General features: G+C 50.3%; 1 protein-coding gene across 1 annotated transcript; it reads right to left on the bottom strand.

Moving 5' to 3' along the window:
• Positions 1–2,347: 2,347 nt before the first annotated feature.
• On the bottom strand, positions 2,348–9,881 carry BPIFB6 (BPI fold containing family B member 6). The gene is given in 15 exon segments (XM_055814227.1): positions 2,348–2,376; positions 3,743–3,845; positions 4,556–4,601; positions 5,049–5,116; positions 5,329–5,346; positions 5,348–5,500; positions 5,816–5,869; positions 6,040–6,216; positions 6,525–6,619; positions 7,002–7,090; positions 8,153–8,299; positions 8,380–8,484; positions 9,112–9,153; positions 9,155–9,267; positions 9,738–9,881. Coding segments are annotated over 15 exon segments (1,383 nt in total).
• Between the last annotated feature and the right edge of the window lie 2,709 nt (positions 9,882–12,590).

Consider the following 12,590-nt stretch of genomic DNA (forward strand, 5'->3'; position numbering starts at 1 on the left):
TGGACATCTCATGGGGAGATACTATTGAGTGGGTGATGCCATTGACCATGGAGCCAGGGAGCTCCCCGGCTAGAGCTTGTCAGCTCTGGATCATTTTGAAGTCCTGGAGGGACTGTTTATCCCAGTGTGGGCATACCGGCAGAGCTACAACTGCCCAGGGTCTCCTGCCTCTGCATCACAGCTCTGTCCAGGCCCCTGCCCTCTCAAATTTCTGGGCATGTTTTCTCCATGCTGAAAAATCGTGTCCCACCTCGTCCATCATGGGTTATTTGTTGCCAGTTCATTTACTGCTGCAAGCAGAAGAAAAGGAGCAAAAATTGTTTCTGAGCCAACGTGTCATGTGCTCCCACAGCCCTGCTGGCTTTCCCCCTTTTGCCCTGCCTGGCCCTGGTCACCAGCACCACACGGATACATGGACCTGCTGCCTCGAGCTGCACCAAAGCAGCAGCTCTTTGGGGCAGGAAAAAGAAACCCCTCCTTTGTGGGCCACAGACCAAATGTTGTCCCTGTGTGCGGATCACATCCTGACAGGCACAGCAAAAGCTGTCCATGGCAGAGGGGAGGATGCATCAGCCCAGGGGACAGCAGTGAACTCTTCATCCCCGATGTGCTCATTAATGACAGGGGTGGAAGGGCTGCTCCCCAGCTCTGAGCAATAATAGTCCAGAAAAATGCTTGCTCAGAGTTAATACCTTCTGCAAACTTGGAAATAAGTATTTCCAGCAGATTAGCCAGCTTTTGTCACACATTAATTCCGGCTTTAAAAATTATCTTAGCTAAAGGCCAAGGAAGGGATGGTAAAAGTGCCAAAGTATTTAAGGAGTTGCCACTCTCCTTGCAACCTGATCAGCCAGGCACCTCGGGAGCACAAAGCCTTGCTGTCATGGCTAGATCATGACATTTGATAACTGGAAGAGAGTGTTAACAAGATGGTATTATGTTATCATCCCTCCTGAATCATTTCATACTTTGGACAATCACTACACAAAACCCAAATTACCATAAAGCCAGACTTGATAATGGTCAGCACACAGTAAAGGGGCACTCTGGCACCACAGAGAATAGCTTCTGTGCAGTGACCTTTCAGGCATGACAGTAACTTGGCCTCTCACCAGCTGTTGCTGAATGCAGAGGTCTCTGACAATTAAATATTTTGGATAAGCTGAAGCAGATTCCCATAAAAAGAATGACATTGTGATGTCCAGGTCTTGCTAAAGCAACTTTCAAAGCCCCAAGAACACGAAGCCAAACCACTGTGTGAGGACAAACACAGAGCAAGCCAGAACGGACTTGATCAAAGGGAGAAGAATAGACTGATGTGAACAGACACGGTACTGATGCTCAGATCACTTGGAAACTGGGACACAAAGGCAGGCAGTAAAAGGGATGTGCCCTCAAGAAGTGTTAAAGATCTTGACCTTAGCAAGAGGGCAGTAGGCTCTGGCCAGGGCAGGCAGAATGAAACTCGTTAGCCCTGGCTGAAAAACAAGATGGTTCTGCTCTGCTCTCCTGCTGATGGCATCGTCCCTTTTCTGCCTGAGGAAACCGTCTCTGTGGGGCCCCTGAGCCAGTGCAGTCTTGGTTCTCTTATTCATCCCTCCGGAACCAGTAACTGTGAGGGACTGGTACAGCCCTCACTGCTGGGGGGCTCAGGGCTGCTGGGGCCTGTGTACAGCTCCAGGGGACAACGCTGGTGTCTGCACATGTCTGAAGGCTGCACCTCCACCAAGTGCCCCAGGGCGTCAAATACCGGTTACATGATAGTGCAGCTTCACGGCATGCTTAAGTGTTTCATGAAAAATTAACAGGTGCCCTCTGTGATTTCCAGCCTTGATTTCTCCTGGGGGGCGCGGGGGGCTGCGTACAGCTATTTTGATTCATTTTTTGTTCTTAAGGAGGCTGAAACTGTTTGATTGTTTCTTAGCTAATGCGAGCACAATCAGGGAAATATCTTTTAAAAAAATGTGCTTGTCATTGACAAAGTTTGCAATGAAATGAGGAGAGAAGGCACCATAAACACCAGTCCTCATGGGGAGCTGGTTTTATGGCTGCTTCCCTCATTGCTTAGGACTCCTGACGAGGACAATTCCTTACACGCGTTTCAGAACAAATGCCTGCTGGGTCAGGCAGCGCACACAACAAAACAAATGGAGTTCTCAGAGCCTGCCTCACAGCGAGATTTTCCTTGGGGACAATTTATTAAAAACACAATAACCTTTTCAAAGATATCCTTAATTCTGCACCAGCTACCTGTCACCAGGAAAAAAATGTTTAAATCATATCGGCTTGCTGAAATCAGGATCAAAGCCGTCTATTGACTTGCTAATGACAGGTAATTATCCAGCAATCAGTGGACTATATGCTTGTGATCAATATCTGCAATGCAGCCGATAAACCACAGGTAAAGATGTCTAAATGCCCGTCTCTAACTCATTCTGAGAAGTCCTAATCCCCCCCCCACATGACTGCGGACACACTCCTCTCCTCTCCCACATGCACCCCAGGAGCAGGAGGGTTCCCTTCTTGCACCCTCCTCCTGTGGAAGATGTGGATGCTGCACCCCGATGACAGCCCACGCTGCTGCCTGCAGCACGCTAATGCACGTGCTATTTTGGTTGCAAACGTGATTTATTTAGGGACCAGTCCTCTCAAGAAATACGACCTCTGCCCAGGCATGCCTAGCTGGCTCCACCAGGCACACGGCAGGCCAGTCTTGTCATGGGGTGATGGGGTCTTTTTTATCTCAGCTTGTGGAGTTAAAGCCATGGAAAGAGGAAGAAATGCCCCAGGAGCCCCAGCACCCTCGCTGCTCTCCTGCCTGCCTGTTCCTGCTGGGTCCCTGCAGCAGCGGTGGGTTCAGCCGTACCTCCCCGTGCCTCAGGTCTCTGCAATGGGCACGTCCAGTACTAGAGCATCCTGCAGATTTAAAAATAAAAAGGACACGGGCAGGATTTAACAGTTGTTTTGTGCTCAGGTGTGATGGACTAACAGCACTGATGCCGGGGCTGACCCAAGCTACAGCAAAACCACTGCACGAGCATGCTTACCTCAAACCCACTGATGTTTGCCCAGTGAGTGATGCCCAGCACCCCTGGAGCGAGTGGGAGCTGCTCTCAGAGGCATTCCGGCCACTGCCTGCATCTCCAGCGCTTCCCTGCCTGCCCACCCTCGTGCTGCCTGCCCATGCCTGCCAAAGGGACTTTGGGGATAATCAGAAGAAAAATTAACAGGGTGGGAATTCCTGGGTTTGGGTATTTTAGCATAAACAAAATCTCTGCTTTTGGCATATTGTCCATATGAGTTGAGCAGCTAAATTGACGCTCCAGGGTGGGCTTTTTTACTGACACTTTGGCTGGTTTTTAGGTATGGTAAAGAGGGACATGTTGATTTTTGGAGACTTAAAGGCAAAAATCTGATGACAGCAAGTGGTTTTGATTTTGAGGACAGGAACAACATTCAAAGAGGCTTCAGAGAAGAAGCCTGCCCATTGCAATAGATCGGTTGGTGTGCCAGAACCCTGAGTGGGACGCATTGCCGTCCTCCAGCTCCTGCTGCAAAACCCACGGGTGCAAAACAGCCCGCAAGTGATTTTCCTGGCAGAGTCACTCACAGCCTTGAGGGCAGGAAAAGCATGCAAGGTCAGCCAGGCAATGCCATTTCCAGAAAGAAAAAAAAAAAAAAAAAAAAAAAAAAAAAAGGCAACAGTCTATAGGAAAAGAAATGAGAACTATTTCCCCTGTACAGATAGCGAATCCCCAGATGAAGCCATAGCCGTGCTTACTGTTGATCGATGGCACATAAGCCATGTGAATTATATCTGCCAAAACTCCTTTCAGCAGAAGCTCCTGAAACACAGAGAAGTGGTGTAAACTGCCCACCACTCCGCCTGCCAGCAGCCTTGTCCACCCAGCTCACCCCATCAATTCATCCGGCACCTTCTCCAGTTGCAGGGATATTGTAAAGGTTCCCCCGAGCAGAATGGGAACACTTGAAAAATCCTCAATTACTATGAAAACTGCCCCAGCTGAGACTGTTCCCAGCCCCAGCAGTGCTCTGCTCTCCACCTTGCAGTCAGTGCCAGGCACCCTCCTCGCAGCCCAAAGCCCAAAGCTGTGTGCAGCTCCAGGGGACAACACTCTTACAAGACACACGTTACCAGCACTCGCCCACCCAAGTGTCTTGATCTCAGCATCAGGATTAGAGGGAGATGAGGAAAATTAACACCAGCCCACACTCCCACCATGCTGGTACCACACAGCGGAGAGTTACTCATGGCCAAAACTCTCCCACAAATAAACACGGTGCGAGCGGGGACCCCTTCCAGAGCATTTGTGCCTGTGGGTAAATGGTTTGGGCAGTTATTTGTCATTTGTTATTCCTTGAGATATTATTCCTTGAAATAACATCTCAATCTTCAGCATTCACTTTGGTTTTCTTGTTTTGGTTTGTTTTGGTTTGTTTTTTTATAAAAAATCTGTATTTGGTAATGCAAGTCAGCATGGCGATTCACAGCCACAGTGCCAGCCCCACGCATGGTGCAGACTGCCCAACTCACGTCAAACGTTCCCAGGGAGGAGGAAGCCAAGGCCACCCGAGACAGGCTGCAGGGAGAGGAAAGGGGCGTCACTTGCCTCCCACAGCGCCCCCCCCCCCAGCAAGCTGCCCTGTCACCCTCAACGAACTCCTCACCCAGACCCTGACGTCCAGAAAACCTCCCCCTTGCACCAGGGGCCGTGGCTCCACCAGCCTCCTTCCAGAAAGGGGCCGCTTCCCACTGGGAGCATTTTCCCTACCCTGAGCCATCACAACTTCAGCTGTTCAGACTTAAAGAGAAAAAAATAAACAAAACAGGTTTGAGGTCAGCTGGATTATGTCACGTTCGTCCTCATCTGTTTTTAAATAGCTGTTATATAAACTGCAAAGTCGTCATGCAGAGACAGCAAAGGTTCCTTCTGAAAATGCAGGGGTGACAGGTAGCGGGTGGCCTCCCGAGCAGCCCAGGGACTCTCACTGCTGATGGTGGCACTGGGGTCTGGTAGCTGCCTTACCTTTGCAGAGCGAGGGAGAGCCGCAGCTTTTCTTTTGCAATGGCAAACTGTGCCTCCAGGTTGCTGTGCTGCAAGGGGAAAGGGAAGGGTGTCCCCCCACCAGGACCCTGTTCCCCCCCAACTACCCCAGCCCGGCAGGACCCCCTGCCCAGGCACCTTCCCAATATATGTCCCTGCCCACTGTCCCACATCTCTGGCTCCAGTGTTGGTGCAGGTTTGCTGGGTCAGGACAGGGGTGACCACAGCCAGCCCTTGCCAGCTGCAAACCTCTTCAACTCACAACATCCAGGACAAGAGGGATTTTTGGGAGCAGAGTCTGAAGGGGAAACCCAAAACTCAGCGGTGCTGAAGAGCTGCACAAAGCTTTTGTCTGTGGTTATGGTCACCACCGGTGCTTTGACTCCCTGCATTTCAATCACCACTGGCTGTGATGAAGGCAGCACCCTGGAAATCTGTACAGTCAAAGCAAAAGGGTGACATTCACTCTCCTGCCCACTTCACGGCTCTGGGGATTGTCCTGGTGGGTGCTGAGCATCAGTCACGTTCACCAAAGTCAGTGGCAGTCAAGCTGGTCCATACTGTGCAGTAGTATGTCCCTTAAATAATCTTATTAATAAAATTTTTACTAATAAAATTATGAAAGCACCTGTTTGACCTTGCAGTAAAGGTTCCCAGCGTGTCATTGTGAATGGAGAGCAGCTTTATCTGCTGCCCTAAGTAGCCTAAGATGTCACACAGACCAGTAGGATCAAGCCAAGTCCACCCACTTCAGTAACGAGGGTTCCAAGCATCACAGTCACCAGTGGGGGAAGCCCAAGAACCTGTTGAGAAAGTGTCAGGGGGCAGGGACCTAATGCACTCACACTTGGGGGAGGGGGGGAGTTGAACATGGGGAAGGGAAGAGGCATTGACAGCACATGGATCTGCCTTGTATTTGAGTGTAGATTTCTTAGTGGTGTCTTGAGGAAAATCTCAAGCCCTAATCACCCACCATGTTATTGCTGATCTACAGGTTGAAGGATGACCGCAGGATAGAGAGCTCAGCACTCAAGAAGTTTGCAGACAGGATGAGCTGGATAGCAGCATCCCTCTTTGGTGGCAAACAAGTAAGAGGTAGCTGCTCCATTGGAATGTCAACCTCCTTCCCCTCCTTTTCATGGAGAATGGTCTAAAAGGACCAGTAATAAGAGTAATGTCAGAGAGCATTTGTCTCTGCAAAATCCATGTCAGGATTTGCGTTTGGACCAGGCCCAAGGTACTGGATGCTTTGCTCTGTAGTCTCAACAATGAAACAGAGCAATAAACTCCAGAGAAAACGATGAGCTGAGGAGGCACTTAGGTGTTATAATGCAACCAGCACATCTGCACCCCTCCCAAAGCCTCTGCTGCCCAAGGCTGAGGAGGACAATGCTTCCTAGCAAATGGATGTCAGAAACATCACTGCTCCAAGACCTGGCACTAGGCAGCAGCACTCACCTTCAAATCCAGCTCTATGAAAGTTTCATTGGTCATGGGGGCGGGGGTCAGCAAAGCGTATTGGAGGGTCCCAGCAGACCCAAGAGGGATTTCGGCTGCATGGAAACAAAAAGGGATGCTTAACCAGAAGGTGCATGCTCTGTGGTGTGGGGAGAGTGCTCACCAGTGCCAAAACCACTGGTTCACCAGTGCCAGACTGCTGGGTCATGAGCACTACATGCCATTTCCAGCTTTGGTGGGCTCCAGCATCCCTGCCAGCTTCTGTGGTGCCAGGCTTTCCCGAAGCTGCACCAAGGAGGGGTTGGATACTTGTGTGGCCCCGGCTGGGGTTTGTCTGCACCTGGTCCTAGTCAGAGCTCAGCAGATTGCCTATCCTTGGTGATAGATCTGCACTTTCCCTTTGCCAAGGGAAGGGGAGGAGATGAGTGGGTGGGTGGATGGATGGATGGGTGAGTGGGTGGATGGATGTCAATTTACAAGTCATGGTGGTGAATTTTGCATTCACAAGATTGAGTGCTTCATCCACAGCTGGACACAAAGTGTCAGAAAACCTTGCATGGAGGCTTCTGGTGGGAGAAGAGCTTTGCCAGAACAGTGCAACTCGAACCCAGAAGCACCAGAACCCTCCACTATCAGTCACTCAGACAAGAGTTTGACTCAGTTTTCTCTGTCCCTGGTTGAAGTGAGTTACTCTGGAGTAAACCTGTCTTAAGCTGAGCGATGAACAGGGCCAGGCCCTCCACAGATATCTGACTAAACCAGACAGACTTTATGACACATTAAGAGGCTGCAAATCTGCCCTTTGACAAGCCTTTAGGATCAAGCGTGCTCAGCATTGAGTTCAGCTCTGCCTGGGCACCGCATCTCTGACCGCCGAGCTGGGACGAGGAGGCTTTAGGTAGTGACAGTGCCTTTGCTGCGGGTGTTGGCTGCATAAAACCAGTAATTGCTCAAAATGCTCCCTTTTACCAGCCTGCGAGCTCCCTTCTGCAGCAAAACTGTGAAACCTGTTACAGTGCAGTGAGGAGGAGGAGGAGGAGGAGGAGATGATCTCCAGGAAACAAGGATGGGAGGAGGATTGGACTTACCAGAGCCAGCAGCACTTTCTGAAGGGTGCTGTCCAGAAACATGTTCATGACTTCAGGCAGCATGCTGGGCAGAGAAAACACGTCAGCCGACACAGCCACTATGCACATAGCAATAATTATTTACTAAAGATCAAAAGGCAAGGAAGTCAAGCACTAAAGAAACCTGTCTGGTATGGATTAGGCCAACATATGGCTAATCTGTGATAAAAGATGTTTTCTTTCTTTACAAACCTTTTCTCAAGAATGCCATCTTCTGGTTTTACGCAAAGCTAAAGAACGTTTCCATGCCTAAAAGAAGTTCCGATACCCCAGGAGTGCAGCCCTTAAATGAGCACTGATGCCAAAGACAAACACTGCATAGAATAACACTAAAGCTGGCCTGAATTTGTCCATAAAACATTTTGGTTTTCCTAGTGGAAAAAATTAACAGTAAGAACTATTTGTGTCCTGTAGAAATCCAAACTTAGAGACTGAAAGATTTAACAATGCCTCTCAGGCAACATTAATACTGGTATATCACTGATGTCCTTTGGGACTCACCTGCTGGGCAGGTTGGTTTTAACGCTAACGAGAGCAATGTGGCAGTTCTTGGAGCTGAACCTGGGGATGCCCATGGCGTCCTGCCACAGCCGGCTGCTGGCCGTCGGGTTTGCTGCCAGGGCAATTTCCATGTTTCCTCCTATAAAGCTGCTCAGAGCAAAGCTCAGTCACCGTGGGACAAACCCTTGGCAATGAGCAAGCCCACCCCAGCCTCAGCTCCTGCTCACCTTTTCCCAGCGATGGTCATTTGGACTAAGATGGCCATGAAGAGCCCCAAGCCCAGCAAGAGTGCCAGCGCTATCACCGGGGGACGGAGATCTTTCACTTTCAGCCTGCAGGAAAAAACCAGAGGAAAACAGCTGGGAAGAAGGAGCCTGCAGAGCAGCCAGGTCAGGCTGCTTATATCAAAGTCACCTATCACCGATATTGCCATCGCCATCTTCATTCTCCACTCCTTGTTTAAACTTTCAGTTTAAAACCACTGTTAAATTTAGAAATGTGTTTCTTCCAAACAAAAAGCTTGCACTGTTTAATTTTGAAAAAACTTGGGAAAAAGGTGTTTTGATGTTTAAAATATCTCCATGCTTTCACCCAGCACAAACCTGTGGGGTAGAGGGCCAGCTCTGATCCCCCAGAAATCCTGGGGTTTCCTCAGAACATCACTGGTAAGAGCTGGGCACCCCCAGCCTGGAGAGCAAACCCCACCGGTGCTGCAGAGCTGCTGCAGCCATCCCCGGCCAGTGCTGAAGCAGGAGCTGACGCGCTTTGTTGCCTTTAAGTTATAGTTTCTTCATGTATTTGTGGACACAACCAGGCAGAAAATCACCGGCTTTAATATCACACTTGTTAGCAGGGAGTGATTCATTTCTGCCTCCGGGCTGACACTTCCCAACCTTCTGCTTTTATTTTCTCATTCCCAGTCACAGGCTCACGTTGTAAGGCTGCTAATCATCGCTCACCCCGAGATGCCTTTGATGGGTTTGGTGTTCGGCGCTTTTTTTTGTGGCTTCTGCCATTTTCTGCAGAACATCACTCTCATTCAGAGCAGTGGAGACTGTTGGAAGATTTGCACGAGACGAGGAGTTCAGCACAAAATCCCCAGGGAGGAGCCTGTGCTGGAGGGTGAGGGGACTCAGCATTCCCCACTACACCCTATAGAATGTTGTTATTAACAAATCCCAACAGCAGGATGTTTTGTGTGTTGTAAATTCAGATTACGAGCAATCTCTGCTGTCCCTGGGTAACAGTTGGAGCTCAGCAGGTACTTGCTGCACACACATCGTGATTTTAGACACAAAACACAGGCACATTTTCAGGTTCCACCTTACCATGCTGCACACCAGTGAGGCAACCTGTGTGCCCACATTGGGGTGTCACAGCTGAGGGGTCCTGCTTGCAGCATCCCACACAGGAGGTGCAGGCCATGGGGAAGTGGCTTCTGCTGTGGATTAAGGGCAGCTGCTGGAGCCCAGCCAGCCGGCGGCACCCTGCAACTGGGGATGTGCTGGGGATGCAGGCTGCGCGGGCCAGGGCTGTGCTGGGGATGCAGGCTGCGTGGCACTGACAGGCAGCTTCCCCACCGCACCGCTGCCACGTGTCCACGCATGGATGCTACCATGGCTGAGTCAATCATTCCAAGATCAATCCTGATGATTGCTCCTGGGCCAGCAGCTCCTCCTGACCATGCTAGCCAGCCACCGAGGAATAAAATGCACCAAACCCTTGACATCTTCCAATCCAGTACAGCTGCTCACGGAGCTCCAGAGGCTTACAGGAGTGTGCGGGCTTCAACAGACAGAGAGAGACAATGAGCTGGAGACTATTCCCAAACCACAGATCAGGGGCTAAACACTGCACTCATGCTGGAGGAAAGCAAACAGGGCTCTGTGCAAGTCCAGCAGAGCTGTACTAGGCCAACACACAGCCTAAATACAAGAATCACTTCCCAAAATTCAGACACCTATGGACACCCCAGAGCAGCCCCATAGGGGCGTGCCTGTGTCCTGCACCACCCACCCCACGGTCAGTGCCTAAACAAGATGCTAAGCATTCCCCTTCGACAAGCACCAGAGCTGCTCATGATGCCTAAAATCTGCCACAGAGAAAGGGCTGGAGCTGCCTGGTGGAACACATGGCCCACTGGATCTCAGGGCCACCCTGAGCCCTGTCCATAGGAGCAGCAGGAGACCTCATGGCTGTTGGCCATGACAGGAGTGGGATGAGCCTTTCCAGGGACTGTCAACACAGCTCCACCAGTCTGCTCTGGCTTGGCCCCTCATTTCTTGCTTGCACCAGAGGGAAACGACGTGATCTGCTGCACCTTGCCACAGCAGGGACTTCTGGAGAGAAGGACCCTGCCATCACCTCACCTGGAGAGTCCCCAGAGGTTGTCCAGGCTCTGCACTGACCTTCTGGAGAGAGGCAAGGAACAGCCCACATATAAACCCTGGCCGAGAAAGAGGAAAAACCTGAGAATTAAAGGGCTGTGGTGTAACCTAATCCCCAACTGTTTCTGGCAATACAAGTAATTTCACTAATAAATTCAAAAGTCTGGGTAAGCCCTCAGGCTTTGGGTACCAGGCTGAAGCCAACGCTTTTGCTCAATGCCCAGGATTAGCCAACAAAGACTTGCACATTGAGTCCAAAGAAAAACCTGATCTGTTTAATTACATGGTACAGACAGAAGCAGGGGGTGAGGAGAAACCTAAGATGTGCAATGGTAAATTCTGCTTTTGGAGACACCCGTGTAACTGTGGCTCTCACTCCCCAAAAGTTCATAGAGGTTGTGCAAATGCTGCTGGAGCATGTGGGATTTGCTGGTGCATAACCCAGTGGAAATTGTGAGAAAGTCAGTAATATTCTTAGTGATTTCAAACAGGGTTGACGTGAGGCTGAGAAGAGCTGTCATCTGCCCATAGAACGGGCTTCTCAGCCCTGTCCCCGTTCCACCACGGGACAGCCATGCATCCTACCAGACCGCAGACAGGCTGCACAAGGCTCACCTCCGGGCTGGCCATGCTGCTGCCATTGCTGTGGCTGCCCGTGAGCCAGACCTGCCTGAGCTGGGGCTAGTGGCCACCATGGTGTCCTCTCCTGTCCCCTCCCGGGTACCCCACTCTGCAGGACCTGGCTTTGGGAGTTCACCCCAGTGGGGTCCTGCAGCACTGAGTAATTTATTTCCTCTCTTCATTCCTGTATAAAACATGTAATGAGGTTTAATCTGTCATTACCTTCCTCCCAGTGATGTATTCGGTGGCTCTCTGCTAAGCCCGGACAGGGAGATTTACATCTTATCTAACAGGAATGTAAGATTCATAGATAACACCCAGTGAGGAACACATCATGCCAGAAAGACACTTTTGTGCTAGTAATTTGATCAGCTATTATGCTATAAGTTGACATCTAATTAAGGCTCCACAGGGATCATTGGGTCCAGAACGGCTCTTCAGGAGGAGAAAATCCACCTCTAAGCACCATGGTGCCATCTCCTCCCAGCAGCTTATCCTCAGACCCTTGCACTGCTGTAAGTGATACTAATGCCTCACAGATAAATCTCCAGTGCTACCCTGGGGAGAGCTGCCAATATTACCTATGCTCGAACAAGGTATAGCAGGGGCAAATTTCCAATCACTACTCTAAAACACAAAAAAAATTTCTCAGACACTTTTCTAGGTTGTGTCCATGTCCCTACCAAAGTTAGATGCCACAAAGCACCTCCTGTGACCCCAGGGGACTTGTCTGCAGGTTACAGCCTGTCAATGGATTTACTTTTCTAAACACATTTCTTGCCTCTAGATGGGCTGCATACATCAGCATGGAAGTGTAAATCCTGCTCTCCTTTGGTAGGCTGCTAGACATATGTCTTCATATTTTCTCTTGACACTGCTATCTGGATGCCTTCAATGGAAATGCACAATGTGGATGAAACTCTGCTTTCCTTGGCATTTCTCTGTCATGCTGAGAAGGAAAGCAACACAGCGCTGGTGAGAGCCAAAGGCTTTGAACGTGTCAAGTTGCACCTGGAACCAGCACCCAATAACTCACTTCGCCGATGCACAAAGGACAATGGTTTCCTCCCCGGGCAGCAGGTGTTTCAACAAGCACTGAACACCTTATCCCCTTGCCAAGGGACTCAGACCAAAATGGGCAACTCAACCCTCTCCAGAAGACTGGCCGTACCTCGAAGCTGAGAACACAAATATCAGGGTGGGGGGGTGGGGGAGTGGGGTGGGCAGCAAAAGCCAGAACACAGAGCACAAAGGAGAGCTGGGTAGACCACGGAGGATGCGCTTACACGGCATTTGCAGGTGGTCCATGTTCTGTCCTCCAGGCCAAAAAGAAGCCAGAAGTACCTGATGGCCCCATGCGCAGGAAGGAGAGGGACTGTGGCTCCCTTCCACAAACACTTTCACTGCTTGTAGAGACATTATCAAAAAGG

The sequence above is a fragment of the Falco peregrinus genome, chromosome 9 (assembly GCF_023634155.1).
Source record: "Falco peregrinus isolate bFalPer1 chromosome 9, bFalPer1.pri, whole genome shotgun sequence".
Classification (NCBI taxonomy): Eukaryota; Metazoa; Chordata; class Aves; order Falconiformes; family Falconidae; genus Falco; species Falco peregrinus.